The sequence below is a fragment of the Castor canadensis genome, chromosome 4, assembly GCF_047511655.1.
Source record: "Castor canadensis chromosome 4, mCasCan1.hap1v2, whole genome shotgun sequence".
Lineage (NCBI taxonomy): Eukaryota > Metazoa > Chordata > Mammalia > Rodentia > Castoridae > Castor > Castor canadensis.
The window spans coordinates 64479789-64505828 of record NC_133389.1 but is presented as its reverse complement, the minus strand read 5'-3'; the positions used below and the strand labels follow the sequence as shown (position 1 = coordinate 64505828).

The window sequence follows — 26040 nt, the reverse complement described above, 5'->3', positions numbered from 1 at the left end:
CTTCAGACTTAAATAGAAGCCCACTGTGAACTTGGAGTGATAGCCAACAAGAGTACAGCATGTAACTTATATCTTAGTTTTTAATTTGTTTTTTAATTTTGGTGCAGGGATCAAACCCAGGGCCTAGGCAAGCTGCATCCCCAGCCAATTAGCCAGAATTTTAGAGACTTTGAGAGCACAGGGGGGTTTCAAAAATGTATCATTTAATGTTCACAAGTGATTCTCAACAGAAGAAGAAATTGAGAATCAGAGAAATTAAATGATTTCTCCAAGGACACTTTTAAGAACTGATTCAAATATTTTTGACTCAAATTGTCTTCTTTTCTAAAAATATGCCACAAAGTAAAGAGAAATAAGGAAGGAGATCTAGTAACATCTCTATAGCTTTAGGCCTGATACATAGGTAAATAAGAAGGCTGTGCTCCTGATTTCCTGTGCATGTCAGTCAACGTTAAGTTCCATGTTTGTAGGATGAACAAGAGGCTGTCATGCTTCCAGAAGCTGGCTTCAGTAGCATAAGAAAACCAGCACAGATCAGCCAGTACTATTATAGTTCTTTATCAAACCTAACCATTGAGTTGTACAGCAACAAAATTATGATTATAAGATTCAAATCTTGCCTACATGAGTTTGAATGTGTATTCAGCGAACAATTAACCAGTTAATTTTGGTAAAGAATGGTTAATTTGAGATAAACAATCATTTTCAATCACTCCTCCCCCCACTCTGGGAATCTACTGTTTCTTGAATAAATTATTCAAATTTAGGTAGCCTGAATTTGATAATGCTAATACAGTGATAAGTCTTGTGTATTAGCATATTTCAAGGCAAGGTAAAGTGTTTTCAATTCCAATGCATAAAATTGCTTTAGACAGTTAAAATTATAATCATTTTTAAATCTAACTTAAACTAAATTATATTTGGCTTTAAGTTTCACACTTTTAGATGCTTAAAACACACTTTTTGCTTAAGATTTTTAGCATGGAATACATTCAAGAATGACTTGGAGCCATGAAACAATTAGAATTTTAAATCAATATAGTTGTTTTGATTTGTTATTGTTATCCATTATTTTTCTAGAATTCAGACAAGGAAATGGAAAAAGTGTTATAAAGAGAGTAGTATAAATTATTACCAAAGTTAGTTTTTAAGCTACATTTCAGGAAGGCTATGAAAATTAACTATGAATTTGTTATGAATGTTGCTTTGTTTATTTGCACAGTCTAGACTCATCGGGACCATACAATGGCTCATAAAATACATGCTTCCCTGCCCCACACAGTTCACACAGCCCCTAATGGCACATTTTCTATTTTGAAGATGAAGAGCTTCAAGATATTCCAGAGGAAGGAGAGCCCAGAGAGAAGGAGGAGGACGAGGAAGTGAAGGAAGAGAAGCAAGAAATAAGGAAGTTGGAGGAAGAGGAGGTGGAAGACGATGACCAGGACATCATGAAGGTGTTGGGCAACTTGGTGGTGGCCATGTTTATCAAGTACTGGATCTACGTCTGCGGGGGAATGTTCTTCTTCGTCAGCTTCGAGGGTAAAATCGTAATGTACAAAATCATCTACATGGTGCTGTTCCTCTTCTGCGTGGCCTTGTACCAGGTAGGTGAGCCCCTGGGCTTGAGTTTTCATTCTCGTGTCTGTCCCAGGAATACAGACAAGCTTCCTTTGCAGTTGCTGTAATCCCATAAACACACTGCATAAAGTGATCAAAAAAATTCAAATATTGCATTTTAAGACTCCTAAAATGGGCCAGGTGCCAGTGACACACACCTGAAATCCAAGCTTCTCAGGAGGCAGAGATCAAAAGGATCACAGTTCAAAACTAGCCCAGGCAAATAGTGTGTGTGACCCTATCTTGAAAAAACCCATCATGAAAAAGGGATGGTGGAATGGCAAAATTTTAGCTACTTAAAAAGCAGTATCTGGATAATTTTAAATAGCACAGAATTCCCTAAATTGTTTTATTTCAGGATAAATCCTGAAAGCAACTCAGGATCAGAAAAACTAGTTGTCTTTGAGCCTACGTGTGTGTGTATGTGTGTGTGTGTGTGTACATATATATGCATGTATAGTACATCAAGTGCTTTGATATTTCCTTAACTAGAATCTATAAAAGAGCACATACAATGAGCCCTTTAAATATTATCTGATTCCTCCTCCTAACAACTGCAAAGTGTCTACTTCTGGAGGAAGAAACATGCTCACTTGCCCAAAAACAGGTTCTGATAGCCAGTAGAACTGGAATCTGACCCATATCTACTCAACTAAATTAGGAACAGAATCTTAAAAAAACTAGTAATGAAACAGACTTTATTTATAAGCATATCTATATGTAATCACTTGTCTTAGTTAAAACAAATATCTCCGCGAGTTTTCCTATGACCATTTTTCTCCTTTGTTTCAATGTCTGATTCTTAGGTACACTATGAATGGTGGAGGAGAATTCTAAAATATTTTTGGATGTCAGTGGTTATTTATACTATGCTGGTGCTTATCTTTATATACACATATCAATTTGAAAACTTCCCAGGCCTGTGGCAAAATATGACCGGATTGAAAAAAGAAAAGTAAGCACTTTTGGTGGAGGATGGGATGGGAGGCTAACAAACCAGTTGATGGTTTAAGTGTGTATTGTTCACCTCTTTACAGATTTTAGTAAAATATGATGCCATCACATTTACACCTTAGTTCTCCTTTGTCCCCTCTTATCAAGCCCTAGGCTATAAAAGTAGTAGATCCTGCATGAATACTGACTGACGGGCAAGGAAGTTTTTCAGTCCTGTTGTAATGAAATGATGACTCTGGGGTTGGTCCCATATGAAACGCACCTTCTTCATACTGTGGGAACCCTGTGCCCTCCAGACTGCAGTTCATTTCTTCAGCTCATAGACTCACAGCTCAAGGACTCAGCATAAAGCTATGCCTTTCCTCTTCCACATTGCCAGGCTGAGACTGTAAGTGGTTAGAGCAGAGAGAGTCTTTTCTGCCAGTGCAGAGGCCCTAGTGAGGAGACAGCATGTCATTCAGGTAACAAACAGTACTCTCTCTTCTAATTTGCTTCTGTAAACTGCTCAAATTCTTTTGGAAATCCAGCCAGAACTGAGCCTTGAGTCAAAGACACTGAAGTAGCAAGGAGAAAAGAATAAAAGGAATGAATCACCAAAGAGCTAGCTGTACACATCTGTAGTGTTTCTTCCCAGATGTTAATTGAATACTTGTCCTATTTTGGGGAATACAACAGGAAACAAGAAAGCTTAAGTCATATCGGGTTTATAATCCAGAAGAGGAGGCAAACACCCACTTACTACATGTAAATTCATTACAAATTGTGGTGGGTCTTTGAAGGAAAATAGACTGAAGAAGCCTGGAGTGGTTCCAACTGGCTTCACTGTGCAGGTGTCATTTAAACTCTAGATGAAGGATAAGAACCAGCTCTTCTTAGGGAAAGGGTGGAAATGTGTTGTAGGCAGAGAGAACAGAAGGTGCAAAGGTTCTGAGGCACAATGGACTTTGGCTCAGTGTATGTGAGGAATTCAAGGAAAGTTTGCCTGCTGACAGCAAGGGAAAGAAAAAGAGGTGAGGTGAGTGTTTAGCCAGGCACCAAGGACATGCAGGGATGGCAGGTGTTTGTATTTTATTTGTGTTGGAAATTTTTGTAAGTCTTAAAATATCTCCTGACTATCTGAGAAAATGTGAGGCGTGAGCAATAGAAACAAGATCGTTTGCATACAATAACCTTATTGGACAGGTGGGGGTGAGACAGACAACAGCAGTGGGTGGTTTGTGGAGAATGAAGCAAGGAAAATAAAGAATCTTAGATACTTCCTGATTTCTGAATTTTGCACAGGGTACATAAGTATACTATTTATTTGCCCAGGGAAAGCCAGAATGGGGACAGGGAGATAGAGAACAGCTTTGCTAAGAAAAAGAGGGAATTCAAGAACATTGTTTTGAAAACACTAAGCATGAAATCACTGTAAAGCAGTCAATTTCTAGTAGCAATTTCAGTATGTGAGTCCACAGGAAAGGGTGTACTATAGATGGACATTTGAGTCTTTCGTGTAAAGATGGCAGATAAATCCATGGAACATGGTGAGATGACCAGGGGAAAGATGCAGGTAGATACAAGTCCCCAAAATGAGTCCTGGAGATACTTCAACTTCTGAGAGGTACAAGGAAAATGAGTAGCGGTAAAGGAAAAGGAAAGAACAGGGTTAATTGCAAGGACTGGAGGTTGAATTAAATAAACAAAGAATTTACCATTGAATTTGGCAGTGTCAAGTTTGTCACTGATCATTGTACAAGCAGGCAAGCTGCATTGCTATAAACAAAAGCTAAATCAGGATGTGCAGGAGAGGGTAAAAGCACTAAGAGAGAGGCAGAGATGTGGCTCTTGAAGGAACCCTGGGGTCTGTGTTATCTAAGAAAGCTTCTTGCTTTGTTGTGCTTTCTTCAACAGGCTTGAGGATCTTGGCTTAAAGCAGTTTACCGTGGCTGAGCTGTTCACTCGTATTTTCATACCAACCTCCTTTCTGCTGGTGTGCATTTTACACCTTCACTACTTCCATGACCAGTTCCTTGAACTCACAGACCTTAAGTCCATCCCCAGCAAGGAAGACAGCACCATCTACAGGTGAGTAGATGAAAGAAACACATATCTATCTCATCAGGAAATCCTGATAACCCTACCTCTGTTTGGCCACTTCTTTAGGAATCTGAACTTTCCTTTAGTATTGACATGTTGGGAGAGAGAGAGACAGACAGAGAGAGAGAAGAGGTGGAATATTTGATGACATTTTCTGAAATGGTAGTGACTTAAGACTGGTTGATATAAAGTGTTCTCTATAGTCACGTGAGTAGATTCAGAGTAGATTTGCAAACTGATGTCTTAGTGTTGATGATGCATGTTTTGTGTCTAGGCTGGTTATGTGCTTCTAAGTCATTCAAAGCATGTGACTAATTCAAGAGATAAGTTTTCTATTACGCTTACCACCTACAAAGAAATTACCAGAAGAGAGGTCCAAAAGATGATATTTAAAATTTTGGAAATGGAAAACCTTAGCTAAAAGGACAGCATCTGCAATCTACTACCAGCTGGAAAGATATTTAAGAAGGGAAAGTAAAGACAATGTTTTGTGTCAGCAGCTTGCTGTGGTTTTTATCAACACTATAAATTGGTTACAAGTAATAGATGGGATATATTTGTCTATCCTTACACAAGTATAAATCACTCAGTTTGTCATCACAGGGAAATTACAAGCATTCTTTTGATGAATGCTGACAATGATTTTCCTCTCTGCCTCATATTTAGCTTGTGGTTCACTTTCTGAGAAAACACTTGCTAAGCAACTAAGATGAAAAAATTCTGTTCCAAGAGGAGCATGGAGACACAGTTGGAAATTCCCTGTAATGCTTTGACTTCAAGGGAAAAAAATGAAGTAGGATTGTATCATATTCATTTACAAAATACTAAACTATCAATATTCTATTCTAGGAGGAACTGAAAATATGGGTAATTATGAAACACTTATTTCATGATGATAAATATTTTGTGATATTGCAGGTTTGTTTTCTATATTTGTTTAGTTTAATGTCACACTTAGTTTTGGTTCTGAGTACACTCCAGGTGACGTGCCCTATGGCACAGAGAAAAGACCCCAGAGGGTCTAAACTATTCTTACTTTAGTAAGTAGGTGTGTTAAATTAAATTATTTACTCCCCAAATTCCATTTCATTAATATTAAAGATAGTAACTTAGTTAATATCAACAACCCATCAATGACTCTCAACCAGTAGAATAGAGGATATCTACCAGCATGATTCTTAGCCATCTTGTGACCACATGGATGGGGTCAGTGGCTCGGATTCTCAAACACTTACTCCTACTTCCTTTAGTGATAACCCAACGTTGGAAAAATTAGAATTGTTGTTAGCAGTTTCGAGACCCCATATGTGCTGGTAGGGAAAATAATCCTAAGTTTAAAAGTTTACAAAAGCCATGTCTGTATTGAAGAGTGAGAGATGTCAATAATTAGAAAAATGACCATTTAATCATTTTTGACATTGCTGAGATATCGACAAATGACACTAACATTTCATAATTAACTCTAATCACATAAATCCTTCCTTTGAGTAAATCTCACCATTTTTCAAAGTCATACTCAGTAATTAACAAAATATTGTAACTAGCAGACAGATTTATGTGTTTGTCAAAGAGAGGTAATTGCTGGTCATTGCTATTAATATCTTTTCAATATTTTTTCTCTTAAATCATCTTTTCCCTTCCATAGGAATTCTCTTGTCTTTGAAGGTTCTTCCAATGTGGGGGAGCTTTTGTTGCCTTTACTCTTACTGTCATGTGTCTTGAGTGTTCTGTTATACAGTCAAATCGAGGTATAGGTCACTATTTACCCAGCAGAGTAGAGACTTTCAGAGTCATAGTTTTGCAGAACACAGTAAGATTTTTATCAACCTAAAAAAATCACAGGTATGTGATTTAAGTATGCAGTTCCCTGCCTAATTATGCAGATTCTGGGTAAGGGCTGCCTTCCCATGTTAATTTGGGGACTGTCTGTTTCCTTGGTAACTATTTTACAGCACTTATCCTCACACCCACAACAAGAGAAGAGAGCAGACCTGAGCCATCTGTTCATCTGTCTATCTGTGGCAATATGAGATCATTGTTTCCTTGCTTGCCATGGTGGCTCAGCCCCAAGCACTCCCTTATCAGGAGTTTTATAAGAAAATTTAGAGAGAGAAGGGCATGTAAACCCAACTCGCTGCTTTTTTTTTTTGTTGGTACTGGGGCTTGAACTCAGGACCTCATGCTTGTTAGACTTTGCTAGGCAGGCACTGTATCACTTGAGCCACTCCACCAGCCCTTAAACCCAGCTCTCTGGAAAGAGTTTAAGGACTAGGGGTTTTGCTTTTAGGTCAGTAGAAAGACAGTCTTCTAGAATCTTAGGGAAATTAAAGAATTCATTTAAGATTGATATTTTGAGATTTACTATAATAGTTTAATATAAAAGTTCTCAAATTTTAACTGGAAACATAAAATATATATCCTAAAAGGTAGGATATCCTACCTTTATTTTATTATAGTGTTTTACAAAAAAAATGGTTACAAATTGGTTTATCATAGTCATCAAATTGATTTCAGGACTATTGTTTCTGTTAACATCCACTAATCTTCTCCTGTCTTGTCCATGGCTCTTGCGTGTACATGTGTACACATAAGTCATGTGGGCAAGTGTCACATGTAGCAGAACTTACCGTATTTATCTTAGCCATATTGAATTTATAATTAGCATTATGGAAGTTTTATAATGTGTATAAGAAGAAACTATTATTATGAAAATAAGCAATCTCAGGAATGCCACTTCACTTATATGTTGATAATAGTATAGAATATAACCAAGCAATAACATAGTTATTACATAATATATAATTAATAATAACTTACTAAGAACTCTTTAAGTATTCATTACCTTTATGTCACTATAATTTGTCCATGATTCATGTTAGAAAATGTTACATGTATAGAAACAAAACAATTTGTTTCTCTAGTTTTAGAACACCTTACAGAAAGATGTTGACTATGGTTACTTTGTAGATCTTAATTCTTATATTAATATATGTTAGGTTATATTTTCTTTGATAAAAATATCTTGAAGAACTTAACCATCACTAGTTTTTAGTAGAGCTTGTGAGATGGAAAGCCATGTTATCTTTGAGCACTTTTCCTGCATGGATCTGACTCGTGCCACCTAGCAGCTTCTTCAAGGTGCCAATCTAACTGTCTCCTTTCTCTCTTCTCTGTCTCCATTGCATCCTGCACTTCCGTCTCACCTGGCAGCCATGCCAAAGTCAATGGTCGCGTGTATCTAATAATAAATAGGTGGGTATTCCAATGTTTTCTCTTTTGTTCTCACTTCAAACTGTTTCTTGGCATGTTAAGCTCTTTGCTGCTTTCTAAATGAAAAGTGATGTCATCAGATAGTAGTCGGTGGCGTCCAGGTATGCTCATGGATGTATTTTGCAAACCAAGCCATCTGGTGTTTATACCGAATGGCACTGCCAGTAGATGTGGAGGTTGTCAAGGGTCTTCAGCTGGTGCTCAGCATTTGGTCTCAGTCCCAACTTATGTCCCATTGATTTTGTTTGGTAGAATTAGTTCAAGGCTTGCCTGAGAGTTCATTTCTTTCCCGAACACATAAGTTGAAGCTCAGCTCAAGAGCCATCTCCTCCACATACTCTGTCATTAATGCCAACATCCTGCTACAGGTCATTTGCCTTCCCTCTGAATTCCCATGGCATTTTGTCACTGCTGCTCTCCTGACACTTGCCTTCCAGACCTCTAGCCCTGCTTTCCGTAGCCCCCTTGCTAGCAGCTTAAGCTCCTGAGGCCTGGATGCCTTGTGTCGTCCACTAGGAGACTCCCTGTCAGCGACCCCGACCCTTACCTCTTGGTTGATATTCAGTAGTTATTTCCTGAAAATCATCCTAACAACATGTGGTTTAGAAAAACACCAACTTGTTAAATATATCTGTACTTGAAATATCAATATAGAATTGAAAAAACATATTTTTATCACTAGATTTCACAGTATGTCTGCATACTACAGAAAGTGCAAAGATGGTACTGGAACGTGCCTCTAGCTTAAAATGAGGACCACCTAACTGTGGAGATAAGACATGTGGTGTGCACACTTGAGCAAAGTGAGCTTTGCTAATAGTGTCATGTGAAGAGGTGTCCTCAAAGTGCCCCATAGTACAGAGAAAAGACCTTCTGAGGTCTTTTCAAACCATTCATACTTTATTAAGTAAGTGAGTTAAGTTATTTATTCCCCAAATTCCATGTCATTAGTAATAAACCTAGTAACTAGTTAATAGAAACATACAATTGTAATAAACCAACTTATTAAAATGCTGAAAGATTTGTTAGCTTTCTATTCCATTCACTTTTCTTCTCAGGAAAATCTTAAAGCAGCCAACCAAAAATAGCAAACCCTAGGAGGTCAACTTGTCTAGAAGGAAGTATGAAACAGGAGTGGGTCACTGTGGAGAAGGAGGAGGAGGAATGAGGATTGGCTGGTGTCTGTTGGTTGACAGCTTGAGAGAGAAAAGTCTGCCCAAGGCTTTTAGGTGTTTAGGCAGAGAAGAAGACACAGACTCTAGATAGAAATCTTGAGCAACTACTTAAATTTCATCTGTCCAAGCAAAGGGAACAACCCACTAATTCTCTGTGTTTCTCATGAAGCATTTAGCATTTGCTTTATTAAGAGAAGGCTGTCATCAAAGTTCAAAGTCACCCAAAGCAATTAACACCTTGAAACATCCCAACTCCCCAGTATCTCTTTCCAGTGAACACTCTCCTGTGTGGAGGGAAGGTAACATAAGAGACACCAGAGCTGTGCCCCAGAGGGAACATTCTCAAACAAACCTCTCATTTTACAATGCGTGCTTCTGAAATGATGTATATAAAGTATATCCAAGGTTTACTAGGACCTTCCATTCACTAGAATGATAAGGTGAATCCGTCTGTGAGGTAAATAAGCTTGCTTTCTCATAATTTATTTCTTTATGCTCAATGTTGTCTTATAAGGAGGAAAAATGTGCTTAAAAATCTTAGCTCTTAGTGAGAAACCCTGAGTTCAAGCCTCAGTACCTCAAAAAAATTATATAAAAATGTTAGCTCTGAATTAAAAGAGGAGGCATACCTGCAATTCATCTTGCAGGATAGTTAAAATTTAGATGTTACCTTACAAAGTGGGAGGTAGGAGAGGGTGCCGAGGACTATGGGTCACTTCAATAAAACTGTAATATTATGATTAAATGGTGGGGAATTTCCAACTAACTTGGTAAACAGTAGGAATTAGAATATATCAGCAGAGCAGAGTCTATATCCAGTCTTGCATCATAGATTTTTTTTTGGAGGAATTATTCCCACATTAAAATATGATACCAAATTCACAAATCAGTTGCTTACATGTCAATATGATCTTCTAAAAGTGCTATAGGTTCTTGAAAATAATTTATCCTAAACACTTCCTTTAATCACAAACTACTACACCTTCTTTTTTCTAACTGTACACATTTTAATGTCTAATGAAAGGGGTGAGTACAATTTTCATTTCACATATTCCAAATTAAAGTAATTAAAAATTAACAGAAGTTAGAATAGGAGATTTTAGAGTGGTAGAATTTCCACTTTCTTTAGTAGAAACTAGCTTAATATGCAGCTTTTCAAAGTCAACTCCTTGGACAGAATAAAACCTCTTCAGCTCCCTTTGTCACATAGCTTGTTTCCTATTTCAAAGAAGCAAGTGTCACCAGTGCATACAATGTCTTCATCCAAGGCTCAAAGAGTCACAGCATTTGCCAAGCACAGCTCTCCATCCTGTGGAGGAGCTGGGTAGAGCAAGACTGGATTTCTGCCTTCAGGAAGAGAGCCCCCAAAACACACTGAGGATAAAGTGATAGGAGGGCACAGTGTCCGCAATGAGGACAAAGGAAAGGGTGTGTGAATGAATAAACATGAGTAGCTCTGCTTTGTTACACGTGAAAGAAGAGAATCGTTTTACCTAAGAAGTAGAGTGAGAGCATCAGAGCTCAAAGCCTAAACTATAATGAAAGCAAGGGCACAGAGGCATCTATAAAAATAAAGAGAATGTAAAGTGATGAAAATGAACTCGCTTTTGGAGAAAGGCATTGAAACGGTTTAATGACAGAAGTAGAGAAGAGAGATTCTCTGAGAATGTGCAAGCTCGTCCCCGTGTCCGTTTGGAGTCCTTAAGTAAAAACCCATCACCTGAACATTAAGTCATTTGCACAACATGGTCAGTAAAGAGGTGCCTGTACTGCAAGTTTCTTACATGATGTGCCAAGGATGCTTTCACTGTAGTGTTCTTTCCAATGTCGTTTTGAAAAAAAAAATCAATTTTTAAAAATTTGTCATCTCATCAGGGCTTGAACTCAAGTCTTTCTGACTCCAAAACCATGTGCTTTCAACACTCTTCTCTATTGCCTCCAAAAAGAGCTATGATAAAGATGGAAAAAATGAAAAGATGTACACAGGAGTATTTTTAAAACATTATGCTCCTACTCATTCATTTAAATTAGTTTTACCTGTACATGTTTTATACACACAGATTTCCATGAATGTACAATGCAAAATGCAACTCACCGAAATTCTCAGATAGTTAACAAACTCCTAGACTAGTAAATGGCAGCTTGGATACACGTCCTCTTCTGCTTTTTTTTGTCAGCTATCCCAAGGTTGTGAAGTTAGAGTGCTCATTGCAGAAGACATTTCCTCATGAGGATTAGATCAGAGGACAGTGAACAGCTTGAACTTCGGAGTCTGCCCCAGAGCTCTGTGGATGGTTACAAGTTTCTAGAAGCTAATGCACATCTATTTCCAAAGGCTTGCTCCAGGGTCTTCCTTTGATTCCTTCATTTAACAGTTGTCCCTTGGTATGTTCCAGGGCTCTGCAGTTTAGGGACATGGTTGCTCGAGGACAGTTTGCTCTATAGACCTGACAGCAGTCGTAAACAGCCTCTTGGCTGAGAGTTTCACTCCCTAAGTGACTATTAGAAAGTTGTCTTCTTGTCAGTGTGGAGTTGCTGTAGACATTTAAACACAGTCTGAGATGGTCACACTTCCACACTATAATCCACCAAATCCTGTGTCCCCCTGACAGCTGTCTCTCATTTGTGTAGTGCTGGCAATTCTGAAGTGAACAAATCAGTACTGTTTGTACACTGCAGTCTGTCATGTGCTCGTTTTGCACTAAATTAACAATTTGCTTCTGGTGGACAATAATTTACTTGCTTGGTCTCTGTTAAAGGGAATTTCTCTTGAGTGATGACTGACTGAAGGTCTAAGGGCAATGTGGATTGATTACAGACCTCCCCCAAATGAATGGTGCATTTTCAAATACCATTCAAAAACAGTTGAGTTGAAGGTAGTTTAGACTTCTGTCCAGCCAGATCTACATGGTTTATAGAAAATGAACTAAATTTCATAAAGGCTAAATAATTTTCTCAGAGTCCACAATTGTACAGATAGAATATTATCGTTTGTTACGGCCAGGCTGAAATTTATGGATTATTTATTTCAAATGGAAAAGATCATTAGTGTTACCAATAGATTTTTTTCCCCTAAGATGTACTGTATTATCCACAAATGCTCCTTAAACAATTAATTTGAATATGAATAAAAAACATTGTAGGAGACGGATTATACTGTTACGTCCACTATGGGATAAGCTGTAGGACCAGGTTGCTCTCAGTGCTCCATGAGAGCTCTGCCTCTGTTGACACTCTGACTCAGGTTCTCAGTGTTCCAAAGTTGCCAGTCCTTGGCTGATCTTGCTGACCCTCAGACAGGAAGTGCCACAGATGTCTCAACTGCTGAGAGCATTTTGCTCTTGTTTCATCTGCTTTACAGGCTGGCAGAATGGGGTTAGTCAATGCCAGGGTTTACAGAGAGCACATGTGATTTAAGAATTTGAAAAAACTTACATAACCTGTGAATGACTTGCTTCTTGGGAGATGGTTTGTTGCGTTATTGAAAGTGCATGGTGACATTTGCCTCAGGAATCTCTATGTTCTGTCCCTTACAAACCTGCCATCCTATCCACCCAGATCAGTTGCCACGCCTCAGTTCAGAGCGAAAGCGCGCTACTGGTGCCGTCCCAGAATGCACTTGGCATTAGGCACCCGGGAATGCAGTGGGGATGATGTGTAGCATGATATGTGATCTCTGACATTCCTTATAACTCTTCTGTTCTCATCTCCTTTTCTTCCTTTCTATTTCAATTACTTTGAGCAGCATCAAGAAAAAATTACCAATCCACCAAAATGAGTAAGTCCCCCATGTGAAGCCATGAAATGCTTGCCCTACATGTGCCATTTCATGCTTCTACATCCTAAACTCTGACCATTTTCTTCTCTGGGAAAAAAATGTCAAGTTTAGGTGTTGAGAGCTCTCATTCCTGACTAATCACTAGAACCTGGATAAGAAGAGCTAACAAAACTGAGCTGACAGTTTGCTTTTAGAAAGAACTTAAACCAAACAAACCAACCAAAAATGGCAAGGTGCTCACACCCTACATTGCGAGGTCTTTGTTCCATGCACTGATTTTTCTTTTGGTTTGTCCTTTGACTTGCCCCTTGCTCTCATTCATCCTGGCCCCCTTTCTCTCCTGACTCAGCTGCTCTCTGCCAACAGATTGGCCCACCCTGAAGGAAGCCTCCCAGATCTGGCCATGATGAATCTGACCTCCAGCCTGGAGAAGCCCATGGTGCAGGCACTAGTGGGACCTGGGGAGGAGAAGCCAGAGGGGTGCTCTGAAAAAGCCGAGAAGGGTGAGCTTGGGGAAGACAGCAACGAGTCTGAGGAGGCAGATGAAGAGGAGGAATCAGAGGAGGAGGAAGAAACGTCAGGTAACCAGCCCACTCCCATGCTGCTATGACTGAGGCCATGAAATGCTGACTTGCTTCAAAGGATCGATAGGTGACTCAGATCTTTGGGGATTTTTGGCTGCTATAGTTATAATAATATCCCTGTTCCAATTGCTCTGATTATTTCCTTGTAATCTGACTAAGGAGACGAGAGCAGATGGCTGCTTATGCACTTCTGAGCCACAGGCAGATCTCTGGTCCAGAGACCAGAGGGGTGTGTGTCATCATCTATGGAACTTCACCTTCACAGATACATTCTTTTTTTTTTCTTTCATTTTTCTTTTATTTTTCATATGTGCATACAAGGCTTGGTTCATTTCTCCCCACTGCCCCCACCCCCTCCCTTACCACCCACTCCGCCCCCTCCCTCTCCCCCCCAATACCCAGCAGAAACTATTTTGCCCTTATTTCTAATTTTGTTGTAGAGAGAGTATAAGCAATAACAGGAAGGAACAAGGGTTTTTGCTGGTTGAGATAAGGATAGCTATACAGGGCATTGAATCACATTGATTTCCTGTGCGTGGGTGTTACCTTCTAGGTTAATTCTTTTTGATCTACCCTTTTCTCTAGTACCTGTTCCCCTTTTCCTATTGGCCTCAGTTGCTTTAAGGTATCTGCTTTAGTTTCTCTGCGTTAAGGGCAACAAATGCTAGCTAGTTTTTTAGGTGTCTTACCTATCCTCACCCCTCCCTTGTGTGCTCTCGCTTTTATCATGTGCTCATAGTCCAATCCCCTTGTTGTGTTTGCCCTTGATCTAATGTCCACATATGAGGGAGAACATACGATTTTTGGTCTTTTGGGCCAGGCTAACCTCACTCAGAATGATGTTCTCCAATTCCATCCATTTACCAGCGAATGATAACATTTCGTTCTTCTTCATGGCTGCATAAAATTCCATTGTGTATAGATACCACATTTTCTTAATCCATTCATCAGTGCTGGGGCATCTTGGGCTGTTTCCATAACTTGGCTATTGTGAATAGTGCCGCAACAAACATGGATGTACAGGTGCCTCTGGAGTAACAGTCTTTTGGGTATATCCCCAAGAGTGGTATTGCTGGATCAAATGGTAGATCGATGTCCAGCTTTTTAAGTAGCCTCCAAATATTTTTCCAGAGTGGTTGTACTAGTCTACATTCCCACCAACAGTGTAAGAGGGTTCCTTTTTCCCTCATCCTCGCCAACACCTGTTGTTGTTGGTGTTGCTGATGATGGCTATTCTAACAGGGGTGAGGTGGAATCTTAGTGTGGTTTTAATTTGCATTTCCTTTATTGCTAGAGATGGTGAGCATTTTTTCATGTGTTTTCTGGCCATTTGAATTTCTTCTTTTGAGAAAGTTCTGTTTAGTTCATGTGCCTATTTCTTTATTGGTTCATTTTTTTTGGGAGAATTTAGTTTTTTAAGTTCCCTATATATTCTGGTTATCAGTCCTTTGTCTGATGTATAGTTGGCAAATATTTTCTCCCACTCTGTGGGTGTTCTCTTCAGTTTAGAGACCATTTCTTTTGATGAACAGAAGCTTTTTAGTTTTATGAGGTCCCATTTATCTATGCTATCTCTTAGTTGCTGTGCTGCTGGGGTTTCATTGAGAAAGTTCTTACCTATACCTACTAACTCCAGAGTATTTCCTACGCTTTCTTGTATCAACTTAAGAGTTTGGGGTCTGATATTAAGATCCTTGATCCATTTGGACTTAATCTCGGTATAGGGTGATATACATGGATCTAGTTTCAGTTTTTTGCAGACTGCTAACCAGTTTTCCCAGCAGTTTTTGTTGAAGAGGCTGCTATTTCTCCATCATATATTTTTAGCTCCTTTGTCAAAGATAAGTTGCTTATAGTTGTGTGGCTTCATCTCTGGGTCCTCTATTCTGTTCCATTGGTCTTCATGTCTGTTTTTGTGCCAGTACCATGCTGTTTTTATTGTTATTGCTTTGTAATATAGTTTGAAGTCAGGTATTGTGATACCTCCTGCATTGTTCTTTTGACTGAGTATTGCCTTGGCTATTCGTGGCCTCTTGTGTTTCCATATAAATTTAACAGTAGATTTTTCAATCTCTTTAATGAATGTCATTGGAATTTTGATGGGAATTGCATTAAACATGTAGGTTACTTTGATAAGGCATCCATTGAGATGATCAAGTGGTTTTTGTCTTTGCTTCTGTTAATGTGGTTTATTACGTTTATTGATTTTCGTATGTTGAACCACCTCTGCATCCCTGGGATGAAGCCTACTTGGTCGTGGTGAATAATCTTTTTGATGTGTTGCTGAATTCGGTTTGCCATTATTTTGTTGAGGATTTTTGCATCAATGTTCATTAAGGAGATTGGCCTATAGTTCTCCTTTTTTGGAGGTGTCTTTGCCTGGTTTTGGGATAAGTGTAATACTGGCTTCATAAAATGTGTTTGGCAGTTTTCGTTCCCTTTCTATTTCGTGGAACAGTTTAAGGAGGGTTGGTATCAGTTCTTCTTTAAAGGTCTGATAGAATCCATCAGGTCCTGGACTTTTCTTTTTGGGGAGACTCTTGATTGCTGCTTCAATTTCATTTTGTGTTATAGGTCTATTCAGGTGATTAATTTCCTCTTGGTTCAGTTTTGGATGATCATATGTATCTAGAAATCTGTCCATTTCTTTTAGATTTTCAAATTTATTTGAATATAGGTTCTCAAAGTAGTCTCTGATGATTTCCTGGACTTCCATGGTGTTTGTTGTTATCTCCCCTTTTGCATTCCTAATTCTACTAATTTGGGTTTTTTCTCTCCTCATTTTAGTCAGGTTTGCCAGGGGTCTATCGATCTTGTTTATTTTTTCAAAGAACCAACTTTTTGTTTCATTAATTCTTTGTATGGTTTTTTTGGTTTCTATTTCGTTGATTTCAGCTCTTATTTTTATTATTTCTCTCCTTCTATTTGTTTTGGGATTTGCTTGTTCTTGTTTTTCTAGGAGTTTGAGATGTATCATTAGGTCATTGATTTGGGATCTTTCAATCTTTTTAATATATGCACTCATGGCTATAAACTTTCCTCTCAAGACTGCCTTAGCTGTGTCCCATAGGTTCCGGTAGGTTGTGTTTTCATTTTCATTGACTTCCAGGAACTTTTTAATATCCTCTTTTATTGCATCGATGATCCATTCTTCATTAAGTAATGAGTTATTTAGTTTCCAGCTGTTTGCATGTTTTTTGTCTTTACTTTTGTTGTTGAGTTCTACTTTTACTGCATTGTGATCAGATATCATGCACGGTATTATTTCTATTTTCTTATATTTGCTGAGGCTTGCTTTGTGCCCTAGGATATGATCTATTTTGGAGAAGGTTCCATGGGCTGCTGAGAAGAATGTATATTGTGTAGAAGTTGGATGAAATGTTCTGTAGACATCAACTAGGTCCATTTGATCTATTGCATATTTTAGATCTTGGATTTCTTTATTGAGTTTTTGTTTGGATGACCTGTCTATTGATGATAATGTCACAGATACATTCTTGAGGAAGCCATGCCAAGGCTTTTCTGGGAAATTATTAATTAAGAAGATGTGCAACTTTGTAATTATCATTTCAAGCCAGCTCCTAGACATGTTTCTGTCACCACTGTGACTTTAGGCTCTCTTTCCTGTTTTTTCCCTAGGCTTGAAATAATGTTTAACAGGGCGTGATGAGAATTAAATGGCTGTGGTGAGCAGAAATGTGACCTAACAAGGATACAAAGGATAGCAAGCGCTCAGTCCATGTCATAGTTCCCAGAGAGTATGACAGGAAGCAGAGAGCACAGCCTGTGAGGCAGGGTGCTGTGCCAGGGCTGAGACCCTGTGGTGCTACACTTCTCTTTGCTTACAGATAATATAAAAATGGCATGAGAAGAAAAGAGAGAGAAAGAGAGAGCCACCCTCCACAGCTGAGTGGTGTTCCCAGTTGAGGATCTTCAGACTAGGGCTTTATTTTACTTCATTTCATTTCTTTTTTTTTTATGATACAGGGGTTTGAACTCAGGGCCTGTCACTTACTAGTCAGGCGATCTACCACTTAAGCCACTCTGCCCATCCTGTTATGTGTTGAGTATTTTCAAGATAGGGTCTTGAGAATTGTTTGCCTGGGCTGACTTCAAACCACAATCCTCCTGATCTCTGCTTCCTGAGTAGCTAGGATTACAGGCGTGAGCCACCAGCACCAAGCTTAGAGGCTAGGGTTTTATCCTGCTGCTTAAAGTGGGTTTTGAGCTTTACTAATAGAATCCACCCAAAAATTGCACTGCACCTTGTTCTCCCACACTTACTGAGGGGTACGTACTGTCTGTACCTCCAAATCATGCTTATCTACTACCTGGACCTTCTATTGATGATCACTTGAGTCCCTCTGGAAGTGTTTTTGCAATATCAAAAGCCTTTTTTAAAGTTAAGACTAAGTACAGAAACTGTTATGGCCACCCATGCCAGGTTTGAGCATCTGTCTACAAACACAACATAATCCATGCTACAAACATGGCAGGAACATGAAAGGACAAAACAGTCTTTCTGTGGCCTTTGGTCTGATTAAGCAGTACAGTCCTTCTGGACAGAAGCAGGACCCATATGTCTAGCACAGGTGGAGAGAATAAAAGGACGATTAGATTTTAAAAATTATTAGAATGAAATTGACCATCTTCTCCTGAATCCATGGACTGGGTCATTCAGATACAGTGCTCATTTTCCATTCTTCAGAAGAGCAGGCTGGTCCTGCCTCTGTCAGGTCACAGACTGCTGTCTCTTTCAGGAGTTAATGAGTAGAAGCACAGGAAACAGGAAAGATGTTATTTATAGGGACCTTGTGTTGCTTAACATTCTCAAGGAATTAAGGATTATTAAAGCTTAGTCTTAAGAATAAATAAGGTTGACATTCTTTTTTATACTAACTGAATTAATAGTCAGATCAGGAAACATTGCCCCTCGGAGTCTTAGTGTACAATGTCCATGTCATCGACCTGACTTGGATTCATTGAGTTTATTCTCTGTGACTCATTTCAGTCTCATTTCAGTCTGAAAGTTACAGGACACGCTTTGATTGATAATACAGACAATGTTATGCTCTTGGGTGGCTTACTGTCTTGCAGACCTGAGGAACAAATGGCACCTGGTGATCGACCGCCTCACTGTGCTCTTCTTAAAGTTCCTGGAGTATTTCCACAAGCTGCAGGTGTTCGTATGGTGGATCCTGGAGCTGCACATCATCAAAATTGTTTCATCATATATCATCTGGGTTTCTGTGAAAGAGGCAAGTGAACTTTTGTGGTACTGTCGGGCTGAATGGAGCCACAGTGGGCCGTCATTTTCCTTTTCTACCTGCCGTGATGTGTTTTCATGCAATACCCATTACATTAGGGTATCAAGGCTCTAAGATAGGGTGTGTGCTTAGACCCATGAAAGATCTAAGGCCAGTGGAACTAGGAAGAGGGAAAGTACAGAAGACAAGGTCTTGTGGCTTCGTTTCTTGTTGGCTTGGCCCTGTTGCAAAGTTGCTTATTTTCATCTAGTCCTTGTTAAAGCACCTGGAAATGGACCTCTTTTTAGACCATTTGAGGAATCTATCTCCCTCAGTTCTCTTTAAGGAAAACAGTAATGTTCCAGTTTATGTTACCAGGAGTAAGCTCAAGTCCTGAAATCTAATAAAATCTTCACTGGGCTTACCCTGTTTATTATTGGATTTTTTGAGACAAGACACAAAGTTTTCAACGCCACTTCTTTTTGTGTCCCAAAACAGCTCCTACAATTTACCCCTGGAACTGAGCCACTGCCCCACATCTGGCTTACCTTCCGATGACTAACAGATCCCCAGCTTCCCTCCTCATCTTTTCTCATCTATCTTGTCTTCCATAAAGCGACCAGTCTTCCCTGGGTGTAAATGGGATGATGGCAGTCCTCAAAATGTCACCACGATTCTCTCATCTTCACAGTCATATGGTGGGCCACCCTCAGGATCTAGCCTTAAGGACAGGGGTGGCTTCCAAAATCCTCTAAAGGCTTCAGGTCACACTTCCTTCACACAGAACCTCTTGCTTCTCCAAGGATGTGCAGCCCTGTGTTACCCTCACCTGTAAGGACTTGGACTGTATTTCCTTCTGCGTGCCTATCTCCTGTTTATGCTTTTGGTCTCAATTCAGATCCAACATCCTCCAGGCCATCTCCTCTCACCCTGGATTAGGTGACCATAACAATACAGTCACCCCAGGCAGGATTTCCCAGTGCACCACTCTTTGTGTCTCTAGAACAGTGGACTCCTCATGGGTGTGAGGACTTAATAAAAATTACCATATTTTCTTCTTTTTCCCCACCACTTAGAAAGTGAAAATTTCTACCTAAATTAATTGTATTCAATTGTTTTTATACTCAGTGCCCTAAATGCATAATTAAAGAAATAGCAAAGAGGCTAATTTCAGAGTGTTTTAATAAGATTTACTTTTTACCATCCAAACTGACATGACACTTGATGACTATAGGAAAAGAGTCAGTTCATTGATCAAAATGTTTGGTGGAAAATACAACACTTAATGTGATTACAAGCACTTTATAATTTACAGAGCACATTCACATACAGCATTTCTTTCATCCTCAATTAATTCTGTAAAGCCACTCTTCTTTCCCTGGTATTTCAGCACTTAATTCTGAGACATTCCTTGCCTTGGAGAGTGACAAGTAGTTCAGGATGAGAGTAGCAGGTAACAAATTGCACAAATACTGAGTCAGTCTTCACACTTTCTTATCTTATGGTTTTGTAAGCCGAATAGGTAATCTTACCTCCTGTGGTCCTTAAAGCTTTGCACTTGGCACATGGTCAATTTTACGACTAGTGCATGCTGTATTTTTTCACCTGATAGTGTTAAATGTCCCTAGGATAATATTATTTTAACAATACTCAGTATGTTCCGTGGCTGAATAAGACAGTGATGCTTCTAAATCATTCAAGAAACTATTAGCTTTGGAGAATCACCAGACCCAGGGACATCTCCTTGATTGGAAATTCACATGCTGCCCAAAGCCAACATGTTCAAGTTGAGTTCATTGCCCTCCTTCTTTAAACGGGCTCCCCTCTCAGGATTTTCTCTCTCAGCAATGACACCCCTCCAACCTCCAAACCAATCAGCCATCAAATCCGCTAATTTTACTTTCCACTTGAATCGATATGTCTTCTATAGTGCAGCCATGGAACCACAGCGCCTCAATGCAGCCATGGAATCCCCATCTCCTTGCTACTGCACCAGTGTGAAAGCTGGTTTCTGACCTCCAGTCTAGTCCCAACATTGCAACCTCCTTTCTTCCTTTACATTTATGTAAATAAGATGCAGCTCTTACCTTCAGACTCCCTGGCAGGCCCCTTGTGGATCTCTGTTTCTTACAGAATGGGTTCAGACCCCATCACATGGTTCATAGGAGATCCATCAAAACTTGACTCCTGACTCCATCTTCACCATTGCAGCATTTTATACTTCCAACTCTTGACATTTCCAATGACAATTGGAAATAGCAATTCCCTGTTCTCACCATGCTTTTCCATACCTTCTTGCCTTTGACCCTGCACCTTTGACCTGGGATTCACTTCTTACTTTCTGCAGCTGCAGCTGGTTCAGCTCTTGTCAACTCCCTCATTGGAGTAAAGGCTCCACTGGATGCTCTCCCAGGAACCTGTACACATTTGTAACTTAGCTACTGCTACACTGTATTGACATTACCTGGTCATATGTTTGTCTTCCATATGAGACCTAATAGTGTCCTGAAGACCATAACTCACTCACCTCAGTCCTCCAAGTACCTTGAGCAATGCCTAGCACGTGCTAAGAACTCAACCAACTATTGCTGAAGTGAAGAAATCAAGTCATCCTGTCTTGTGGATGTGATGCTGTGTCATGTATTTTTGTCCCCATTTCTGATTTTATGTTTGCAGGTGTCTCTGTTCAACTATGTGTTTTTGATTTCTTGGGCTTTTGCTCTGCCATATGCCAAGCTCCGCCGTGTGGCCTCAAGTGTCTGCACTGTGTGGACGTGCGTGATCATCGTCTGCAAAATGTTGTACCAGCTTCAGACGATTAAGCCAGAGAACTTCTCTGTCAACTGCTCCTTGGTGAGCCTCAGGGATGGGGGACCTTCCTAGTTGTCCTTTAAGGGATCGAGGCAGATATTTGGAGAGGTTACACCTCCAAGCACATTCTACCTAGCATATAGGTCACCTTATCCAGGTCAGCTCTATTCGGGCCCTGGGTGCTGTACTTAAGTCTGCTCTCAAGCTGAGATGCCTCACTTGAAATGGGCCTCCCTATCCCAGTGAGGTTCGCGTAGCCAAAGCCGAAAGTGGACAGTGTGAACTCTTCCAATGCAGCAAGCCATTTCACTCCATTTTCTCTTTGTTTTTCAGCCAAATGAAAATCAAACCAACATACCCCTTCGTGAGCTGAACAAGTCTCTGCTCTACAGTGCGCCTGTTGATCCAACAGAGTGGGTCGGGCTGAGGAAGTCTTCTCCTCTGCTTGTCTACCTGAGGGTAATGGCTGTGTTGCACCTAGCTGAGGTCACCATATAGCTGTAGCTTGCAACCTTTTGAAGCTCTTGATATAAACTTCATCTTCTAATGTGCTGTTTAGAACCACTCTTGCACCAACTGGCTGACTATTAAAGTCAGCATCACATTGCACTGAAGAGAAGTTGACAAAGCAGTCTGAGCTTGGTTGAATAAAATACAACAAATTGCTCCCCATCCCACCATATAACCATTACAGGAACATGGTGGATGGATATGTCGGAACTGAAACACATCCAACGTATATTGTTAATTTTTTTTTAAATAACAAATTTGAAGACACTGTGCATGGTGTTATCTCTTCTAGACATAAGGAAAATACTGGATAAAATATGCCAAATGATAAATAGTGAAATATAATAGTATTAATGAGAAATTTTTACTGTCTGCATTCTGTTTCTTTATATTTTTAATAAAGAGCACAGATTACATTTATAAGTAATAAAATGAAGCATATCTATGCAAAATATACTTTGCAAATAGTCATAGAAACATAATGGAAACAAAATAATTTAGATCATTTTCACATTTTACTTTGATGCATCTGGGACGTTTAAATATCTATGTATCCCATTTTTGTGCAGTTTCCACTTTTTCTTCATGTAGTAAATATTTCTGTAATGTTTTCTGCTACACATAGCTGTTAGAAGGATGAAGCAAATTATTATTTGAAATTGGTGATTAATGCCTGTATCTGATTCCACACATGTTAATTCTTTTCATCGTTCCTGTTATTCCAACTATTACTATTTGCCATCATGAGCACGCTTCTCAATTTGCTTCTTTTTTCTGGCCAGATCTTAGAGGTGTTAAAATCCTCCCTCTAACTTGGGCCCCACTCCTCCATGTAGCATGTCCCAGGATTTTGTGCACTGTTTGCCCTTATAGCTGCAACAAGGTTACACCACACCCCCAGGTAACCGGCCTCTGCTTCCTTGGTATGTGGAGGATACTTCCAAGTAAGTGGGAGCAACCACAGTCTTGTATCTAGAAAGTCTAGATTCTGTCATCATGGCAACTTCTCTGATCTCCATAAGTGAGAAAACCCCATAATAAATAAGACAGGGAGATGAGCCTTGTGCTCAATACTATAGTGAATGAGTGTGGGATTATAGAAGACATTGTCCTTTTTGACATCAACTATTAAATACAATAGTTTATTATGGGGATTCGTTAAAATGACCAAAGGATAAAGAGTTTGGTATACCCCATTGTGTTTTCTTGCTTATTCTTTGTAGAACAATCTTCTAATGCTGGCTATTCTGGCTTTTGAAGTTACCATTTACCGCCATCAGGAATACTACAGGAGCCGAAATAACCTTACAGCTCCCGTATCTAAAACCATCTTTCATGACATTACAAGAATGCATTTAGATGATGGACTTATTAATTGTGCCAAATATTTCATAAACTACTTCTTCTACAAGTTTGGTCTGGAGGTAAGTTTTCTTGCCAATATGCTGTATTTCTCTTTTTCATGAAAAGTCAAATAGTTCTTTGGACCAGCTTGCCCTGGAGTCTCATCATTCTCTTTGAGCCGTGAAGTCTGACCCTTTGAGGTTCACTGAGGTTCTGCTGGGACTTTTCCCAGCTCAGAAGCCCATGCCCCCCACTCCAGCAGTGCGCTTAGCCTCTCTGGGTCTCCAGAGCCACCTAAACATGCAGATATCAGTTATGTTAGCTTCATATTAAGAATACCATGTCACTAGCCTTTCTCTTGGTGTGTTCTCAAAGTGTAACCTGCAGCCACAGTGAAGGCTGCCATGTGACATGATCATGTCAGTGCCTGTCTTTACCTAAGCAATTTGCATTGATGTTTCCTGAGGACCTCATGCCTGTCTTTCTCCTCACTGTTTGAGGTGGCTACTATGACAATGACGTAGTCACTCTTGGAAGTAACCTGTGCAGTATTAGAAACACAAAAGAGCAAGCCTCTAGGATTGAGGAATGCAGGGCTCTGCCCCTGCATGGGCAGGACACCTGACACCACCCCCCTTCCCTGCAAACCTGACTCTTTTGCCCCTTGTCATCCTTACATAGACCTGTTTCCTAATGTCAGTGAACGTCATTGGTCAGCGAATGGATTTCTATGCCATGATACATGCCTGCTGGCTCATTGCTGTCTTGTATCGACGCAGAAGAAAAGCCATTGCAGAGGTCTGGCCCAAGTACTGCTGCTTCCTGGCATGCATCATCACCTTCCAGTACTTCATCTGCATCGGCATCCCACCTGCCCCCTGCCGAGGTGAGTGGGCTACTGGGTGACCTTTTCCCTTAGGGGAAACCATGAAGCCAGCAGTGAGTGGCTGCTGGAGAACTGATCTTACCATTTGCCCTCCCCCTGCCCCTCAGATTACCCGTGGAGGTTCAAGGGCGCCAACTTCAATGACAACATCATCAAGTGGCTATACTTCCCCGATTTCATCGTGCGGCCCAACCCTGTGTTTCTGGTCTGTAAGTGTTTCTGCTGGGGGCAAGGACATTGGGATTTGGGTTTGTATTTGCTTGTTATCCTTCCAGTGTCAGGCATTAGTTGACTGGACTTCACCATTGTATAAAGGCTTGTCTGTGCATTAATATTGCAGATCATTAACTGCTTCTATTTGCTCTGTTAAATTCACAAAATCAATAAACTAACACTGAAGTACACTTTCAATTGCAGAACCTCTCCTCCCAATACCTGCTCCCCCCCCAACATATCTACACACTCACATTTTCAGAGGTAGCAGAGAGGGCGGCTTTGTGTGTTGTAGGTTGGTTTCCAGCTGCCTTGACAGGCAGACCAAAATGAAAGACAGAGCTATGGCAGCGAGGGAGAGGCCACTGGATTTCAGTGACAGAAAAGCTGGGCTGCAGGCCAGAGCCCTCCAGGCAGCTGGTGAGAGGAAGGTTGGAGCAGCCTCTTCCCCCAAGAAAGTAGGAGTGCTAGGTGTGACAGAAAACTCCAGAGTTTTAATCTTAAGCCAAGGAAGCAATCTGTGGTCCAGCTGTGGGATGCCTGGCCTGAGGGCCCCTCGGGGCAGCTCTCAGAGGTGTTCTTCTCCCTTCACAAACCATCCATGTTGTCCACTTGCTCTCTGCCACCTTGGGGATGGAGGTGCCCTGGGAACTCTATTTGGTTATGAATATAAAGAGAGATGGGAAGATTCAAAGAAATTAGAAATGTGGCATCTGCCACAGGGGACAGGACAAAGACAAAGATGGCATCAGTGCTCCAGTGGCTTCCTAAAACCTGGTGGGAGATAAGTGTCAGTGCAGTGTCCCCAGACAGAGTCATGAAGACTAGAAGCGAGCACCTGACACTGGCCTCACTAGTACACTGACAAACCCAGACTCCCCACGGGCTCCTCTCCCCACCCCTGGCATGTCTGTGACCATTTGAGACGTGTACTCCCCTCAGGAGGTGGGGCCATCTCATGTTGTATGTGGCCTTTGGGACCCCAGAAGAGCACGGGCACGTGGATGACCTCCCTCTGTCTTTCTAGATGACTTCATGCTGCTCTTGTGTGCCTCCTTACAACGGCAGATTTTTGAGGATGAAAATAAGGCTGCTGTACGCATCATGGCAGGGGACAATGTGGAGATTTGCATGAGCCTCGATGCGGCCTCATTCAGCCAGCATAACCCTGTCCCCGACTTCATTCACTGCAGGTAACAGGGGTTCTGTGCCTCCAGCCAGCTCCCCAAGCTTTCCAACAGATTGCTGTCTACTGCACACATCTCTGTACACTTGGGAAGTCTGAGACAGGGAAAGAGCAGCTCAGACTGACAAGTGAGGGGCAGAGGCTCAGTAGCCCACGGCTGAGCCCCTAAGGCCTGGTTCATGTCAGTGCCAGTCACTGGGCACTACCTTTAATGGCCTTAATGTCCTCCTTTTCTTCAAACAAAAACTGGCCAGTCAGCTCTCCAGAAGAGCCCTAAACCTATCTCCATCCTCATTTTAAATTCTTCCTCTTCTCCTTCCTCTCCTCCCTCACCCTTCTTCTTCTTGTGTATGTGTGTGTGGGGGGCGGGGGCTTGGGATTTAA

The 26040-nt window shown here is 40.5% G+C and overlaps 1 protein-coding gene across 5 annotated transcripts in view; it reads left to right on the top strand.

Annotated features, from left to right (window-relative positions):
• Positions 1 to 26040, top strand: part of LOC109702382 (piezo-type mechanosensitive ion channel component 2) — a 385390-nt gene that overhangs the window by 291008 nt on the left and 68342 nt on the right. For 2 of the 5 annotated variants that reach the window (XM_074070348.1, XM_074070345.1), the window contains exons 15-27: positions 1321 to 1607; positions 2427 to 2575; positions 4468 to 4641; positions 7864 to 7905; positions 12844 to 12876; positions 13243 to 13457; positions 18558 to 18718; positions 21383 to 21559; positions 21851 to 21976; positions 23251 to 23451; positions 24053 to 24257; positions 24365 to 24466; positions 25498 to 25663. In XM_074070348.1, the coding sequence (XP_073926449.1) occupies positions 1321 to 1607; positions 2427 to 2575; positions 4468 to 4641; positions 7864 to 7905; positions 12844 to 12876; positions 13243 to 13457; positions 18558 to 18718; positions 21383 to 21559; positions 21851 to 21976; positions 23251 to 23451; positions 24053 to 24257; positions 24365 to 24466; positions 25498 to 25663 (2038 nt within the window). The remainder of the gene's footprint in view (positions 1 to 1320; positions 1608 to 2426; positions 2576 to 4467; positions 4642 to 7863; positions 7906 to 12843; positions 12877 to 13242; positions 13458 to 18557; positions 18719 to 21382; positions 21560 to 21850; positions 21977 to 23250; positions 23452 to 24052; positions 24258 to 24364; positions 24467 to 25497; positions 25664 to 26040) is intronic. The other 3 variants (XM_074070347.1, XM_074070346.1, XM_074070349.1) reach the window with 2 other exon arrangements.